This window comes from Petromyzon marinus, chromosome 33 (assembly GCF_048934315.1).
Source record: "Petromyzon marinus isolate PM22_M1 ecotype Great Lakes invasive population chromosome 33, UKy_Petmar_22M1.pri1.0, whole genome shotgun sequence".
NCBI classification, from domain to species: Eukaryota; Metazoa; Chordata; class Hyperoartia; order Petromyzontiformes; family Petromyzontidae; genus Petromyzon; species Petromyzon marinus.
In genome coordinates this window covers 7,205,736-7,224,952 of record NC_133699.1, presented here as the reverse complement: position 1 = coordinate 7,224,952, position 19,217 = coordinate 7,205,736, and the positions used below count along the sequence as shown (strand labels likewise).

The 19,217-nt window shown below is 43.3% G+C and overlaps 1 protein-coding gene across 1 annotated transcript in view; it reads right to left on the bottom strand.

The window, feature by feature from the left end:
* The window catches only part of LOC142929675 (exosome complex exonuclease RRP44-like), a 58,229-nt gene that overhangs the window by 28,433 nt on the left and 10,579 nt on the right, over positions 1-19,217 (bottom strand). Inside the window, exons 3-6 of the mRNA XM_076071379.1 lie at positions 9,197-9,302; positions 6,883-6,953; positions 6,067-6,231; positions 4,674-4,829 (exon numbers count right to left, since the gene is read on the bottom strand). Of these exons, the coding sequence (XP_075927494.1) occupies positions 4,674-4,829; positions 6,067-6,231; positions 6,883-6,953; positions 9,197-9,302 (498 nt within the window). The remainder of the gene's footprint in view (positions 1-4,673; positions 4,830-6,066; positions 6,232-6,882; positions 6,954-9,196; positions 9,303-19,217) is intronic.

Sequence of the window (19,217 nt, the reverse complement as noted above, 5' to 3'; positions counted from 1 at the left end):
CGATGGCCACCATGATGCGGTGGGCCTGCAGGGACGCTGCTTGTCTTGTCTCCACCCGCACTCGTGGCATGCGGCGGTCCGCGGGCGTGAACAGGTGGCGGGTGGCCTGCAACACGCCCAAAGAGCCCCCAGTAAGGCATTCAACAAACTGTTTGGGCGAGTGCCGTCAGCACACACCTATTCAAGCTGGTACGGCAAACGACGGGGTGGGTACGGCCAGCACCATGCCCGACCGCCTTTGTCTCCACAGCGCTGATGTTTACATGCCACATCAGAAACTCATTTATGGCCGAGTCGACCTAGGGAAGGGCCCAAGACAGGTTCAGACATTTGGCGCTGTTTATTGGTTATGAGCGATAAATATAATCCAACTCGGGTCCCAGGATTCGTAGCGCAGCGCGCTAACCGCTACATTACCGCTCCCCACACGTACACACACACATTGAGATCAGCCCACCTCCTTGATTGGGCTGGGCATGAGCATGCCGCACAGCGGCCTCGAGTTCCGCTTGATGATGCCGACCACTTTGCCAGTGGGCCGACGCATCTTCCCACTTTCGGCTTTCAGCTGGAGACCATAACAAAGGACAAACATCGTGTTGCGTAATCTAAGCAAGAGCGACGACAGCAGCAGCAGCTGGGATAGCACCGGGAGATGACAACGCAAACTCAAATGAGCACTCACCACAGTAGCGTCTCTCTCACACACTGAAATAATGAAATAACTATTTTTTTAACCAACTCACTGCATAACACAATACAATTTGGCTTGAAGGGGAAGGAGCAATCCAAAACAATAGCGCTTAACCTGCGGATGTGGTTTCATGCTGTGTCTCATCAATGTCAATAATGAGACTGACGCTTTGTTAAAATGACAAAAGATCACAGTGAGGAGTCCTCCGTAAATATTTATAAGTTAAAACAGTTCTGGCGATTGATAGAATCAACCGGAACACGCCCATCAGATACCACACGTTTAAAAAAAAAACGCGTAAGCTTTTGCGACCAATATTATCTACAACAAAGGTTACCCTCCCATCTAATTCACAATTTGATGCTTAATCTCTCGATTCTTTATGATTTCACTGATTGACATTTTCTCTTACCTGCTTAGCACATCAGTCACCCTATATGTGTTTAATGTTTACGTAACGTTTTAATAAGTATAACTGTGCAATGATCAGCCTATAAATAATCTGCCCAAGCCAACTTGCACTACATGCGATTTAATATCTAACACTTGTTTATGTTTGTGCAATATTGTCGACTTTTCATAAACCACAGTTGTTTTCGTGCCAATTTCAATTAACTTCATTGCTGTACTTTATTATGTTTTGCATTTTGTCACTGTGGTATGTATGCATGTAGAACTTATTTCGCACCGTACACAGCCAACCATGCTAATCGGAGGTGCGCGGAAAGGACAACAATCTAAATACAAAAAGCAGTTCTAAAGAAATTAGTTTTCAATATAGAGGCCACCCTGTGACCCAGGTCACTCTCGCAAATGATACGTGTCCTGATCTCTTGAGTTCTAATTAAGTTAATTAAAATAAACATTAAAAAGGAGCTCAGACCGTGGAAGCGCCACCGTGTTGAGCCTGGATATGCATAACAGGTGGTATAGGCTCTGCGCCAAAATGGCAGGCAGCAGAGCGCAGTACAGCAAAATGAACTGTTGTCCTGTCCTTCTATGCTCCTGATCTATGCCCCCCCCCCGTTCACCAACCCGCATCGAAGTATGGTCAAATAACCCCTACGTACATACAAAAATAGTACGAAATGATTAGCACTCCTGACTTGATTTTGAAGTAATGTAATGTAAAGTCATTTAATAAACGCAAAATCAAGCTAACAGCATCTCTAATGTGGATTGTTGTCTGGTCACACGGTGTTCATTATGTTTAAGGTCTCTCTTGAAGTGGTTGAGTTTTTGTTGTTATTCTTTGTTTAAACTATATTAAAACTATAATCTTAGTTTTTTTTTTCGGTAAAGTCACGTTGAAGGGAAACAACAAAATAATAAAATATATATAAACAATAAAAAAATTCTCACGACGTTTCGAACATAACTCAAACGGTCGTCTTCAGGTGTGTTGGTTTGCATAAATTTATTTTTAAACGGTGCATTTATAGTTAGACGTTAACAAAGTCGTAATTAATCGCAGTAACAGTTCTATTTCCGATAGTCTGAAATCCGTTTTAGCTAAAGGTCTAAACTTTGCAGTCACACCTAAACACATACCAGTTAATGATATAATTGCCCAAGTAGACGTTGCTCTCAGGGGCCTGGGTCACATCGCTGCAGACGTAGCAAGATCTGAAATCGCTGCAACCCTCAAAAACGCTAAGATGCCAGCTAGCAACCTCAGCAAAGATGAGCGTTTTGAATTATATAAATTAAAAAAGAGGAATGATATTGTAGTCCTCTCAGCTGACAAAGGCAATGCTACTGTCATCATGGATAAAATAGAATACAACAACAAAATTAAAGAATTACTCGACGATGGTAGTTATACAAAAATAAAAAGAGATCCCACCAACAGCCTCGTCACGCAAACCAACAAAATAATTTCTGATTCAACCGCATTAATTGATCAATCTAAACAGTTTTCGTTGAAACCTTCTGCTGCCAGGCCACCAAGATTATACGGCTTACCAAAAATACATAAAGTAGATACACCCCTTCGTCTCATAGTCTCTACTATCGGCTCCCCCACCTACAAACTAGCTCGTTTTTTGTCTGAAATCCTGCGTCCTTTCACTGGAAAGACCACCTCTGTGGTACAAAATTCGACTCACCTGGTATCGACAATCAAGGGTATTTCCCTGTCCCCAGACGACCTGCTTATCAGTTTTGATGTAGTTTCCTTATTCACCAAGGTTCCTGTACCTGACACCATTGCAATCATTGAAGACTTGGTTCATCAAGGACTAAACACTGAGGTACCCCCCCTGGTGAGACACTGTTTAACCAATACATACTTCACTTGGAATGGAACTTTCTACAAACAAACTGAGGGCACCCCAATGGGCTCCCCCCTTTCTCCAGTTATAGCTAACATTTTCATGGAGAAATTTGAGACTGATGCCATCCAGACTGCCACTCTGCGCCCAACCTTATGGAAGAGGTACGTGGATGACACTTTTGTCATCTGGCCACATGGCCGGCTTGCTCTAGACCAATTCTTCGACCACATCAATTCCATACACCCAGCCATCAGATTTACCATGGAAGTCGAAATAGATGGCAAGATACCTTTTTTGGATGTCCTAATTAAAAAGAGACCTGATGGTTCAATGAGCCACTCTGTCTACAGGAAAGCTACCCATACGGATGCTTATCTGAAACCGGATTCCCACCACCATCCATCACAGAAGAATTATCTCATCAAGACTCTGTATCATAGAGCCCAATGCATATCCGACCAGGAACACATAAGCAGTGAACTCAAGCACGTACACCAAGCTCTTAGGGCTAATGGTTACTCCGACTATACAATCCGCAAAGCTATCACTCAAACCATGAAGAAGAACCCTCTTGAGGAGCCTTTCAAAACCATCACTTTACCCTACATTGCGGGGGTCACAAACAAGATCTCCAAAATCCTGAATAAACACAAGATCCAGGTCCGTTTCAACACATTACATAAAATCCGTGATCTGGTTCCGTCTGTAAAGGATGTGATTCCGGACATACAATACCCTAGGGTCTACAAACTAAGTTGCCTCTGTGGTAGTAGTTACATTGGAGTAACCAAACGCCATGTCTCGGACCGCATTCGTGAACACAAAGCAGACCTTAAACACGGTAGGACCAACACCTCGGCCGTGGCAGATCATTGTTCTAATTCAGTAGGCTCACATGCCATTGACTTTTCCAAGACAGAGGTTCTTTGTAAGCCATCTGGCTTCCATGAGAGATTCGTTCATGAGGCTATCCACATATACAAGCACAGAGACAATTTCAACCGAGAAGATGGATTCTATCTTAGCAATCATTGGAAAGATTTGATAAACCATTTCAGGTCTTAATTGATTGTTCACGCTTACAGTGGCTTTCAGACAGCATACATTATAAAAAATTTCGTCTCCCCCCTCCTCTTTTCAGAATATAGATGGGCTAGTCCTAAATAAACTGCCAAATCGTTGCGCGTGGCGCTAACGTTTTTATAAATAAATAAATGCGACGTTTAAAAATAAATTTATGCAAACCAACACACCTGAAGACGACCGTTTGAGTTATGGTCGAAACGTCGTGAGAATTTTTTTTATTGTTTTATATATTTTATTATTTTGTTGTTTCCCTTCAACGTGACTTTACCGAAAAAAAACTAAGAATATGAATTACTGCAGTCACGAAAGCTTTAAATCAAAATTTATATTAAAACTATTTAAAAACTATAAACTAAATAACTTTACCAGGTAAGGACCCTGAGAGCTCTATAGCTCTTTTTAAGTGACCTGGCCACAAATGATCGTTAAGTGAAGTATCTTATCACATTTGAAATTGATAGCAGCCACATACTCTAAGTGCATGTCAGATTGTAACTGTGGAGGGAAAAGCCGGAGGACCTGGAGAAAAATCCATGCGACCACGGGGAGAGAGACACGCACACTGCAGGTGTCTGGGTTTGATTTTGGTTCGGCAGTGTTGATGCTCCACTCACCACATCCTCTTCATTCTCTTCTGCAACGTCCCCTGCGACGCCCTCATCGTGCAGGACCAGCGAGGAGGGGGCAACCCAGCGCTCCTCGGGGAACATCTCCACGCACACGATGTCGTCGTGCATCGCGCGGTTTAAATGCTGCAGCCCCTGGATCAACACCTGCACGCAGACAAAAAAGATCCCCCGTATAGTCTTAACAGACCGCTGGGCCAAGTGCTGTTAGAGAGCAGCATATACAGTAAAACCTTGGATTGCGAGTAACTTGGTCTGCGAGTGTTTTACAAGACAAGCAAAATTTTTAATAAATATTAATTTGATAAACGAGCGAGGGTCTTGCAATACGAGCAGCTTTGTACTGCCGAGCGTCACGTGATCATAACTGATATACGAGTGCTTTGATATACGAGTGCTTTGGATTACAAACACGTTTCCGGAACGAATTATGCTCGCAATCCAAGGTTTTACTGTACAAGAGTTTTAATACTACGAATAAACAATTTAAAATGTAGGACTATGAGCCCATGAATCTTCTGAAACCAATGTTTTTCAGTAACATATGTTCAAGTAGGGCAATTTCTAGACTGGGTTTTTTTTTCCAACAAAGGGCCAATGTACCTAATTGTTATTTAACGTTACATTTTGGAGGTGGAAATAGACCATTCATTTTGTTAACAAAGTAGTCACAACCATCATTAGACCTCCTTTGCCAGTACCAAAATATAATAGGGTTTTTCCCCTTTTTTCTGGCAACAAAACTGAAACCTCTTACAAGGAATCAGGTGTGCATTAACCACAATACTTGTGGTCAAAATGCAAACAAAAACACACTGATAATATTTGCAATATATGCGTACGCCTTTTGGCGTCCTCTGGTCTCGCACCAATTGGGTCGAGGCTCAAAAGAAAGCCGTCCCTGGTGTGAACCAATCAGTCTCAAGGACAATGCATATATTATCATAGTGTGTTTTTTGTTTGCATTTTGACCACAAGTATTGTGGTTAATGCACACATGATTCCTTGTAAAAGGTTTCAGTTTTGCTGCCAGAAAAAAAAGGGAAAAACCCTGTTATTAAAGTAGTCACAATTAACGTATATACTGTAGTTGTGGTGGCGTAGCTATCGAGTGTGCAGGCAGTGCAACTGCACCAAGACTCACAGGCCGGGGGGGCAGGAGCCAGGCTATGACACCTACGTAGGGTGCAAAAGACGTTCAAAATACAAATCTTTTAGCCCAGTAGCTCTTAACCTTTACTGCAGCCTTGCAGTAAAGGTTAAGAGCTACTGCTCATGCCAAGAACGCTATGCCACTGCTTGATTATAAATTTGTTTTTAAAACTCACACAGATACGATCGAACAGCATTGTTCCTTCCAGACGCAGGCTTGTGAAACGTGTACCTCTTTATCACTGTCACCGTCCCCTCGCACCCTCAGAGTCCCCTCCAGGTAATTCTCACGACTCGCAAGGAAGGTTCCCTGGACAAACCGGCCGGAGCGCACACCTTGCTGCAGCTGGGACAGCGGGAGATGTTCGGGGAAGATTACCCGGGACTCCACCACATCCTGCACACGTACACAGCACACGCACGGCACATGCACGCGTCAACAACAATTTTGCAACCGCCATCACGTAACGAGACGAAGGATCCAGTCTGATTTATCTCAGAGCAGTACGGCCATCCGTGTTAGAGAACGTTCCACAAAAGCGGATATCATAGAGCTACCTCTAGAGTTTCACCCTTCCGTCTCTGCTTTTTGGTAAATATGCCACGTTATAAATCTAGGATTTATTTGATTGATTGACCATTGATGGTGAGGATGAGACGTTCTAAACGGGAGCTGTTTAACACGTGTTCTTTTGCGACCAATATTATCCATAATAAAGGTTTTTTGGGTAAGAGCGCGTAAATGTGCGTAGTTAACCCGGCACAGACAATTAGTAAGGTTTGTTACGTAAAACAAAACGTGTCAATTAGTTACTACTGCAGCACGCCAGTGTATTGGAGAGTAAACCCACAACACTTACAAATCGAGTATATCGTTTCCCTGGCGATTACAACCAGCGAAACGTCGTACTCAGCGCAAGGCAAGTGTCCCTTTCTTCAGTGAGGCAGCTGGATGCAACGCGGAAGTGAGGGGTCGGACAAGGGTACAGGCCCGCACCATAAATATGAGGGGGGGGGGCAGAGCTGATGCACGCATACGGAGTCTCACCTGCTCCGAGGCCAGTGCCAGACGGTCAATCAACTCAGGGTTGTCCAGCAAGCTGCGCACGTATTCCTCCACTGGGGGTACACAGACACGCGCAGATAAACGCAGAAATTATAATTGGCGACACGATTTACCGGACGATTTAGAGTGCCACCCAAAATGTAAATGTGTTACTTTTCAAGTCATGCCTGCTGGATTTATTAATTTTCCTGTTTAACTGAAGCACTGTTTAACAAGAGGCACTACAGACTTGATTCAAAGCTTTCGTGACTGCAGGAATTACTCTTTGTTTTTTTTCGGTAAAGTCACGTATAAATAAGAAATAATAAAATAACATAATAGCATACGACGTTTCGGTTGCAACACAAGCAGCCATCATCAGGTACAGAAGAGCTAAATTTACGAGAGAGAGGAAACACATAACCCCATATGTATATACAGACACACAAGTAGGGGGAAACTAACACAGATACAACAGGGGACACAGAGAGAGAAGCATACCAAACAAACAGTATTTAGCAAAATTTGGAAACCATATAAAGCAACACAGACGGTCGGTCAAAACACAATTAACGCATAGTCTGGTTGATTACGCTATTACAAAGATTGATGAACTGCAAGTTAAGTATGAAATTTTGTGGTGGGTCCACACACTAATCATAATAATAGGTAACAGTAGAAATGAGTAACACTGGTCAGGTATAGTGGCTGCTGTTATAGATGTGACCTTGGTAAATAAATAAAAAATGCATTTTGATTTAAAGCTTTCGTGACTGCAGGCATTCATATTCTTGGTTCTTTCGGTAAAGTCACGTAGAAGGAATGATGATTGCTTGTGTTGCAGTCGAAACGTTGTGAGAATTGTATTGTTTTATATTTTTATTATTTATCTTCTACGAGACTTTACCGAAAGAACCAAGAAAATAAAAAATAGTTTAGTATTTTTTTTTATCATTGGTGTGGTCCCCTTATGCACCACGGGTCACACCTGATTGGGCTCTCACCTAGTTCAGGAGCAATGATTTTCCTACCTTACCAGTTGAGGTGAGGAAGGTGAAGTGAGAAGTAAAATTGCCTGACCTCACCTGGTAGAGGAGGACAAATCTGTCTCTCACCTGATTCAGGAACCCCTCATCCATATGATGAAGTGGTGCTGGACACCTGTGAAAAAGAGCTTTATAGCTCATCGGATTGATCCAGGAAAAATATTCAGATTATGATGCTGCCATAATGTGACGGTTATCACACTGGGCTTGGCAACCCAAATGCCGCCGGTTCATCCTCCAAGCGCGGCAGGTGATTGAACCGTTTCTTAAATCCCCCCTCACTGGCCCTGCCGTTGTCCACTCAGCACTGTCAATGGGTAGTCCATCGGCAGGTCGTGTGTGGTGGGGTAAAATGTGGGTTACTCCCACCTCTTCCAAACGTCTGGCTCAACAACATATCCTCCAGAAGGGAGCTTGCAGTGGCACGAGCCAATATATTTTCAGGGCTGCCTGCACCTTAACCTTCAACCTTTTAGAGTGAGATGGTGGTTTGAGTGAGATGGTGGTTTGAGTGAGATGGTGGTTTGAGTGAGTTGGTGGTTTGTGTGAGATGGTGGTGGTTTGAGTGAGATGGTGGTGGTTTGAGTGAGATGGTGGTGGTTTGAGTGAGTTGGTGGTTTGAGTGAGTTGGTGGTTTCAGTGAGATGGTGGTTTGAGTGAGATGGTGGTTTGAGTGAGATGGTGGTTTGAGTGAGTTGGTGGTTTGAGATGGTGGTTTGAGATAGTGGTTTGAGTGAGTTGGTGGTTTGAGTGAGATGGTGGTGGTTTGAGTGAGTTGGTGGTTTGAGTGAGATGGTGGGTTGAGTGAGTTGATGGTTGAGTGAGTTGGTGGTTTGAGTGAGATGGTGGGTTGAGTGAGTTGATGGTTGAGTGAGTTGGTGGTTTGAGTGAGAGTGAGTTGGTGATTTGAGTGAGATTGAGTTGGTGGTTGAGTGCGTGAACGGGTGAGTTTGTGAGCATAAGATGTCCTAAACTATTCATATATAGTGACGCTTATACACCTCACCTGGCTGTTTGTACTGGTTGGCAAGGTAAAAATTGTAAATTTAAGAAAATTGCGCCACTGTTTCAAACGCTGCGATGGGAAAACGAACCAGTAACTTCTGGATTGCAAGTTCAGAGTGCAAACCGCCCGTTACTTCAGGGTAGCGTTTCTCATAACCGCCACTGATTTTTTTTTATTATTCACCTCTGCTTGCGAGCACACTGTACACTTAACTAACTCTGCAGATGTAAAACCCAGAGTGTGTGCCCACTCATGCACCTCTTACCTCTTGCTGACACCGCATGCATGATGCACGAGTACTGTCTGGGTTTTTTGGGCCGGGGAGAAGGGGAGCCCCATGGGGTGGACTCCGGAGGGTTGTAGCCTGGAATCTGTGACAGCGGACACACAAGATGGCACAAGCGTACAACAAAGATGAAGATCACCCAAATAAGCCTTAACAGACTGTGCTACTGTTAGGCGGCGTGGCCCACGAGGAGGTGGGTGGCCAGCACTACGCGCATGCAGCCACCTCTGTCTCCCCAGTGCTCATGTCTACACACTGCACCAGGTACTCATTTAAGACAGAGTTTACCTAGGATAGGGACAACACCGGTTGAGATAAGGCAGACTGTCTGCCTCAGCAGCTGTCCCCCTCTCTTTTTTTCTTCCTGATGACAAAAGCTTGTGTTGTGATCGAAACGTCGTAGTTTTTTGTTATTTTTGGTTATTTCATTTGAACCTATTTACGTGACGTTACCGAAAGACCCAAAGAATGTCTTCCTGCAGTTACAAAAGCTTTAAGTCAAGATTTATTATTACATTTGTTTACTGTGCAAAAACTCAAGACTTCTTCATGAGGGTCCTGCGAAGTTTTTGCTGTCACTGTGTAGTCCCAATTGAGTAATTTGCAGGTGATTTTTCAGTATTGGGATGTTTTGCCCAATGCCAGACTCGTTGTATTGGGTATTTTTTTTACTATGGGAGGAAACTCGAGAACACGGAGGAGACCCAGAAGAGGGGGAGAACATACAATCTTCACACACTCACACATTCACGCTAACTCACTCGCTCACACACTCACTCAAACACTTCATTGCACTTACACACTCTGACGAACAGGGGGAGAGAAGATGACAACTCCACGCCGAAACGCGCCCGAGTCGGGAATCAAACCCAGCTTTCTTGCTGCAAGGCGCAAGGGTTTCTTACCAATGTGCCACCATGCCGCCCATGGCGATTCGTAAACTACATCAGTACCAGTTTCCATGGACTGGGGGCAGCTGCCCCTGTGCAGCCACAGCCTTGCAAGCGGGCTTTACCCTGCCAAGTGGGTTTGTGATGTTATTAGGCAGCTTCCCCGATGGAATAATTTGCGAGTAAATTTCTCAAATTTGGGTAATTACACCACACAACTCCTGGCCGACTCTCTTTTTCTAATCATGTGCGTGTTCGCTCTAACTGTGTCTACTGCGAAGTAGACCGCGTTATTAACCAGAGCGGCCACCGACTTCATTTCAGTGTTAAATATTACGGACGGTACATTATACACTAAATACAACTTTAAAAAATGACAATACTGCACGTATATACATCACTCCATTCAGGGTCTTCGAGATTGGATTGGTAAGTACGGTACAGTAAATAGGTTACATTTTACAGTAGGATATTTATTTCTGTGTATTTGTATGTTTATTCACACCAATTTCATATAGTAAACTAATTTAAAAGACAACAAAACATTCACAACATTTAAAAACAATGCTATGCAAGAATGTGCAAAAAATTAGCTTTTTAAAATTATTATGTAGTGAATATCTGGCGTTGTTAAAAAATTTGGCGTCCCCTTCCCCCCCGTAGCCGCCGAATAATCGATGATCTACTATAGATACTCTATAGTTAGGGCATTTCTGAATCGTCCGGGCTTCCTTGTGCGCCGCAGGCTGGGACGCGTCGTCGTCGGAGAGAGAAGCGATCGTGAGCGACTCTACTCCATCCGGGGTGGACAACCTCCTGAGCTTCTCGGAGCAGGTCGCGAGCGGTATGGCCTTCCTCGCTCACAAGAACGTGAGTCGCGAGAGGAGTGAATCAGCAGTGAGCCTCTCTCCTCGGTTAAAAGAGTGGTGGAACATAATGATGAAAATACGTGATGATTTTAACCTGTCTCTGTGTCTCTCTGTATGTATCTCCGTGCCTGTCTGTCTCTATCCCTACAGGGCCATGACCATCTTTAAGAACCTCCGGAAATTCACCTCTGTGTTTCAATTTGACCATGTGTGACTGCGCGTGTTTAACTGTCTTGATTTGAAGCCCTCGTCGAGGAGGCTGCTCTCCGATCTTACATTTACATGCTAATTTCTCACATTAACATCACTAGCCCCGCCCACTTCTTTATGACCCTTGGGCTACACCTATTTCAAACCTTTTAAAACAGTCTGCCTCAGCAGAAGATCATGCTTTCCCACCTGATGAGGGACACTTGTGTTGCGCCCAAAACGTCGTGATTTGTTTTATTTTATACCTATGTTACTTTACCGAAAGAACCAAAGAGTATGTTTAACTGTATGTCTGTGACTGTGCGTGTTTAACTGTGTCTTTGTATGTGACTGTGTCTGTGGTGCACGTCTTTGTTGCCCTTAATATGTCTGTCTGGGTGGCGAGTGGTCGCTCAGTGGTTAGTTCACTGCACTACGAACCCAATGGCCAGAGTTCGATTCACGCTCACGGCCAACACCAGTGACAATTATCTGAACCGGTCTTGGGCCTCCCCAGATGGACTCAGTCTCAAATGAGTACCTGGTGCGGTGTGTAAACATCTACACTGGGGAGACAAAGGCGTCCGGGCGTGGTGCTGGGCACCCACCCCGTCGTGTACCGTGGCCGACCTTCACAGAAGTTGCCCCAAGTTTGTTGAAGGCCACACAGGGAATTTTTTTCTTTTTTTTAGTGCATCCACCGCGACCTGGCTGCGAGGAATTTGCTGGTAACGCATGGACACATCGCCAAGATTTGCGACTTTGGGCTGGCACGGAACGTCCAGACTGACCCCAACTACGTGGTGAAGGGCAAAGTGAGTCCTTCACCTTACTTAGCATCATCAGCATCATTATCAGTATCGCCAATGTCATCACCATCATCGGAATTGAAGGCCCATCACTTTAATTGTACTCAATGTTTTTATTTTATTTTGCACAGCCCCTAAGAAAAAGCGAGTGGGGGGTGCTGCCACACACGGTGGTGCAATGGCTCTCCCACCCTGGACTTGCAATCCAGAGGTCGGCAATTGGATTCAATCTCCCTGCTCTGCCGACAGTTCAAAATATGGGGCAATTTCACAAATCCCCTTCCTCCTCCCCCCCATGTGGTACACGGGGTAACTGGCCCAGAATAACAACCTGTGGTGGTGACCACCAGGCTAACTACACTAATTACAACATGACTAGCTACGACAGAACGGGACCACAGCTCGGGTCCCAGTCCATGTGTTGGAGACTCGGTAGAACGTAGACGTAGACAAAGGTTCTTCAGGATGAACAACAACGCCGGTCCCTCTGGGGGACCCGGCTTATATTCTCTGTGGCGTGGCTGGCTCCGCCCTTGGCCACGACCACCTTCTAGAATCATCGAGCAGCAGGATCTGGACCCTGACCACGTGACCACCCCTAGCCCCCACTTGGGGCCCCTTTGTAGACTTAACCGGTCACGTGTCCTCTCGGGTCAACCAGAGTGCCATGGCATTTAGTAACCCGTTTCCTACAGCCGGCACTCCCACACCCTATCCTGTCGGGCTGGCACTGCACGCCAAGCGTGATGCCATCCAGCGGGATCAATCAGCGCTGACCGAGCCCCTCTAGGGCCGGTACTACACCCACACCATAGTGGTATCCGCGATGTCAATACACCGCACGCCGTGCCTCTCTAGGGCCGGCACTACACAGTGACATCCCGTTATGTCACTACACATTTAACCCTTCAGGGTAATGGAGGGCTAGATGACGCTAATTTGGCCAGATGAATGTGGCCTGACGCAAAAAACGCATGACGAATCGCGATGCATTGGCCTGAACTGAATTTACTGAACGTATTGTTGTTGTGCTTGTGGCCATGCGGTCATGTCCATTAGGTGCCTCTGCCTGTAAAGTGGATGTCTTCAGAAAGCATGTTCCATGGGCTCTACAAGGTGCAGAGCGACGTGTGGTCATACGGTATGCTACTGTGAGAAATCTTATATTTTGCTGAGACAAACTTTCACCTGCCACAAACATTCGGGGCCCTGAGTACAGAAGATCCTCACAGCAGACAACGATTGTAGTCTTATCTTACACTATGATTTTTAATTGCGTAAAGTTCAGATTTAAAGCTTTCGTGACTGCAAGGATTCATCTTCTTGGTTCTTTCGGTAAAGTAACGTAGAATGGAAAAAAATAAAAATAAATAAAACGTAATAAAAAATAAAATTTTCACGACGTTTCGGCCACAACACAAGTAGCCTTCTTCAGGTGAAGGAACAGAACTGTCGGGACGACAGCACTTCAATGACTGCTGCTAAGATTTGCAGTGTCGTTTAAACTAGGTGGGAGAGGTAAAGCGCCTTGACAAAGGAGTTTACATATCAAACAGGACAATTTAGCATTGAAATAGCTGCGTTAAAGTATTGGATCAGCAGGGTGTTAAAGTCAGAAAATAGCATGTAACTGGGAGATTAGCATGATGTTAATGTGGGGGATTAGCATGTGACTGGTCACGGAAATAGCTATGTTAAAGTCAAAGTTTCCATCTCAACAGAGGCATTTAGTATATGGACGCTAAAGGACTGCAACTACCCAACTATCATACAATAAACCGATGTGAAAAAAAACTAAGTAGAAACTTCATCAATATAATAAATGTACTCAATATATTCATCAATAAATTGAGCTATAAACATAAAGTAACTGGGTATACACTACACTATCTAATGAATACCATATAGTAAACTAATAAAAAAACTAAAATACAAACTACATCAATGTTATCAATAAACTCTATACACTCTCCATCAGCTGAGCTACTAACAATAAGGCATTATACATTACAATGCCCTATGGCGAAAAAATGGGTGGCGGTTTTTTCCTTCTTTCCAACGTTAGCACCACGGAGAGCGACGAGCCTCGTTCAGACGGACGAGTCCATCCATGCTCGGAACGGAGGAGGGGGGAGAAACAGCCACGATGCGCTGCTCTGTCCTGTGTTGCGTTACAACCATGCCATAAACTAGACTACTATACATTGTAACGTTATACCTTCCAATCTAAACTACATTGTATAATATCGTATACACAGCCCAATGTAAGCTCTAACATTATGCATTATATTGATATGTCTCCAACTAAACTTTTTCCTACATTACACAACTATACACCGTAATATACACTACCATAGAGTTACCCACCCTTGAATTATACAATGCCTTACTTTAGACTACCCTATACTTTAGACTGTAAAATATTAGACTTGTAATATTACACTATGTATTATTCTACCAACCCTACTGTATACCACACAGCTGTATATTCACTATAAAATTACAATACTATATATTGCCTTATGAATTATGTTAAACATTACAATGTTATACTATTTATTATTATATAACATGTTATAAACCAGGGGTGTCCAAACTACGGCCCGCGGGCCAACTGCGGCCCGCCATCCATTTTTAATTGGCCCGTATCAAAGTTAAAAAATATAATGGACTATGGCCCACTGTATTGCATTTCTTAATTTAAACACTAGATGGCGCTATTGTCTTGAACAAGGCAGCGTCTCCACAAAGCAAGCAATCGAAGAAAACATTTGCTCAGGGTCACCAGAAATGCCGGAACCGAAGAGACGCAAGATTGCAAGCGAGTGCAGAAAATTTCAGACTCGGTGGAAAAATGATTTTTTTTTCATAGAAACCAAGGGGAAGTGTGTTTGTTTGATTTGTAATGAGAGTGTTGCCGTGATGAAAGAGTACAATGTACGACGGCATTATGAAACGAAACATCAGACCTTCACGTCCTACACTGGCGCCGAGCGGAGAGATAAGGTGAAGCAAATGGCAAGCTAGCCTGCTAACGCAGCAGCAGGGTTTTTTTTCCGTGCTAACAAAGCTCAAGAAAATGCAACAATAGCCAGCAATGAAGTAGCTCAACTCATTGCCCTACACGGGAAACCTTTCTCAGACGGTGACTTCATCAAACAGTGCCTCACTAAAGTCGTGGGAATGTGCCTGGAGAAAATGCAGGATTTTAACGATGTTAGTATGTCCAGAAATAAGGTTGTGCGGCGAATTGAAGACTTGTCGGCTAACTTAAAACAGCAAGTGTCAGATAAAGCTTGTGCTTTCGATTTTTACTCGATTGCATGTGATGAGAGCACAGATGCCACGGACACTGCACGGCTGTTAATTTTTTTGCGGGGAGTTGATGAGAATTTTTGCATTACGGAGGAACTGCTTGATCTTCGGAGTCTAAAGGGGACAACAACTGGGAAGGATATGTTTTGAAGCTGTGTCAGATTCAATTAACCAGGCTGGACTTAAATAGGACAAGCTGTGTGGAATTACAACGGATGGGGCTCCAGCAATGACAGGCGAGCACAAAGGAATGGCTTCTATGGTGAGTGCCAAAGTGCAGGAGAGCGGAGGTGAGACTGTTAAAATGCACTGTATCATCTACCAAGAAGCCCTCTGTGCCAAGATAATCCAGCTTGGCGATGTGATGAACACAGTTGTGAAAAATGTCAAAAAAAATTATGGCCCGAGGGCTTTACCACAGAGAATTGCAAGCGTTCCTCTCTGATGTCGATGCTGAATACGGGGACCTACTCTACCATTCTCAAGTGCGCTGGCTCAGTCGCGGGTCCGTGCTGCAGTGGTTTTATTCCCTGAGATCAAATATCGACAAGTTTTTGAAAGAAAAGGGCAGACCTCTCCATGAGATCAGTGACCCTTTATGGTTGGCAGGCCTGGCTTTTTTAGTTGATCTCACTGATCATCTCAACACCCCGAACAAGAGACTACAAGGCAAAGAGCAGCTGGTACCACAGCTGTATGTGCACATGAAAGTATTCCGTGCGAAGCTCCGTCTCTTCGAGTCACAACTGCGCAACTTCAATGTAGCGCACTTCCCCACGCTGACCGAAATCAATGCGCATTTCCAAATGCCAAGCTCTCTGCAAAAATGGGAGAATATGTGTCTGTGATCACATCTCTCATGACAGAATTCAGTCAGCGCTTCCAAGATTTTTCTGTCATTGAGAAGGAAATCACACTGTTTGCAGCTCCGTTTTCAATGGATGCAAAAGAAGTGGAGGAGAGTCTGCAATTAGAACTGATCGAAATTCAGTGTGATGATTCTCTGAAGAATCAGCATCAGCTTCTCTCCCTACCTGACTTCTACCGGAGTTTGGAAAAGGCCAAGTTTCCTCTGACGAGACGCCATGCAAAACGAATGATGAGTCTGTTCGGCTCAACATACATATGTGAGCAGACATTCTCTCTGTTAACGCTGAACAAAAGCAGGCTGAGAACCAGAACGACCGACAGCCATCTCCGTGACGTCCTTCGCATCTCAACCACCAAACTTACTCCTGACCTGCCAGCTATCCTTCAGACCAAAGCGCAGCATCACTGCTCCCACTGAGCGTAACATTATTCCCATTACAGGTGAGTTAAAAATATACACCCCGTTTTCATTTGTTAATAAGCCCAATTACTTCATAAATTCAGTCAATTAAAGTTGATGACAATTTTTTTAACAAACGTTAGTTGATGTGTTAACAAGCCCAATAATTTATTTGTGTAATAAGCTTGAAATATCCACATCCACTATTTGTCTTCTTGTCTCTCCCTTCATATGGACAATGAAGGGGGATCAGCACCCTAAGAACCAATCTGAGGCTGTCACTGAGAGAATTACCTGCCAACCTTTTTGTAAAAAATAAAATTAAAATCTACTAATGAAGAGCTATGATGGAGGCTTTTTTTCTTCAAACATGTTCAATAATCAAACGTAATTTACCTGCATTTGATTGATTTTGACAATATTAGTGCATGAGAAGTGAGGCAGTATACCTCACGTCTAGTGAGTGGCCCAATCCTTCGTATATTTTTCTGTATGTGGCCCTCGGGAAAAAAAGTTTACGATACAATATATTGCCTTATGAATTATGTTAAACATTACAATGTTATACTATTTATTATTATATAACATGCTATAAACCATACCATTGACCGTCGTGTGAAAGGTATTAAGAGGCAGTGGCTCCACAAGAGGATCCTTCTTCATGACTGGAGTGATGGCTTTGCGGATTGTGTAGTCGGAGTAACCATTAGCCCCGAGAGCCTGGTGTACGTGCTTGAGTTCACTGGTAATGTGTTCCTGGTCGGAAATGCATTGGGCTCTATGGTATAGAGTCTTGATGAGGGAGTTCTTCTGGCATGGATGGTGGTGGGAATCCGGTTTTAAGTAAGCATTCGTATGCGTAGCTTTCCTGTCGACAGAGTGGCTCATTGAACCATCAGGTCTCCTTTTAATTAGGACATCCAAAAAGGGTAGCTTGCCATCTTTTTCGACCTCCATGGTGAATCTGATGGCTGGGTGTATGGAATTGATGTGGTCGAGGAATTGGTTTGTGTTATGGTCGAAACGTCGTGAGAATTTTTATTGTTTTATATATATTTAATTATTTTGTTGTTTCCCTTCAACGTGACTTTACCGAAAGAACTAAGAATATGAATTACTGCAGTCACGAAAGCTTTAAATGAAAATTTCATTGGAAAGACGTTATAAACAATTTCAGTTCTTAATTGATTGTATTTTATGGTGACATTCAGACTGCAGTCCATTCGCTGGCACTGCCTCTTCACACGACGGTCAATGGTATGGTTTATAGCATGTTATGTAATAATAAATAGTATAACATTGTAATGTTTAACATAATTCATAAGGCAATATATTGTATCGTAATTGTATTGTGAATATACAGCAGTGTGGTATACAGTAGGGTTGGTAGAATAATACATAGTGTAATATTACAAGTCTAACATTTTACAGTCTAAAGTATAGGGTAGTGTAAAGTAACGCATTGTGTAATTCAAGGGTGGGTTTGTCTATGGTAGTGTATATTACGGTGTATAGTCGTGTAATGTAGGAAAAAGTTTAGTTGAAGCCATATAAATATACTGCATAATGTTCGAGCTTACATTGGGCTGTGTATACGATATTATACAATGTAGTTTAGATTGGAAGGTATAACGTTACAATGTATAGTAGTCTAGTTTATGGCATGGTTGTAACGCAACACAGGACAGAATAGCACATCGTGGCTGTTTCTCCCCCCTCCTCCGTCCCGAGCATGGATGGACTCGTCTGTCTGAACGAGGCTCGTCGCTCTCCGTGGTGCTAACGTTGGAAAGAAGGAAAAAACCGCCACCCATTTTTTCGCCATATGGCATTGTAATGTATAATGACTTATTGTTAGTAGCTCAGCTGATTGGAGAGTATATAGAGTTTATTAATAACATTGATGTAGTTTATATTTTAGTTTTATTAATTCGTTTACTATATGGTATTCATTATATAGTGTAGTGTATACACAGTTACTTTATGTTTATAGCTCAACATATTGAAGAACATATTGAGTACATTTATTATATTGATGTAGTTTATACTTAGTTTTTTCACATCGGTTAATTGTATAATAGTTGGGTAGTTGCAGTCCTTTAGCGTCCATATACTAAATGCCTCTGTTGAGATGGAAACTTTGACTTTAACATAGCTATTTCCGTGACCAGTCGCATGCTAATCCCTCACATTAACATCATGCTAATCTCCCAGTTACATGCTAATTTCTGACTTTAACACCCTGCTGATCCAACACTTTAACACAGCGATTTCAATGCTAAATTCTCCTGTTTGATATGTAAACTCCTTTGTCAAGGCACTTTACCTCTCCCACCTAGCTTAAAAGACGCTGCGAATCGTAGCAGCAGTTATTGAAGCGCTGTCGTCCCGACAGTTCTGTTCCTTCACCTGAAGAAGGCTACTTGTGTTTTGGCAGAAACGTCGTGAGAATTTTATTTTTTATTATGTTTTATTTTAATTATTTTATTTCCATTCTACGTGACTTTACCAAAATAACCAAGAAGTTGCATAAAGTTGTTGCATGCTTGGGCTCCACGTGCCGAAATTACCTTTTAAAAAACGGCCAGTCTCATCAGATCTCAGAAGCTAAGCTTGCAGCGCCCAGCCCTGATGGTAACCCGGGGATACAAATTCATG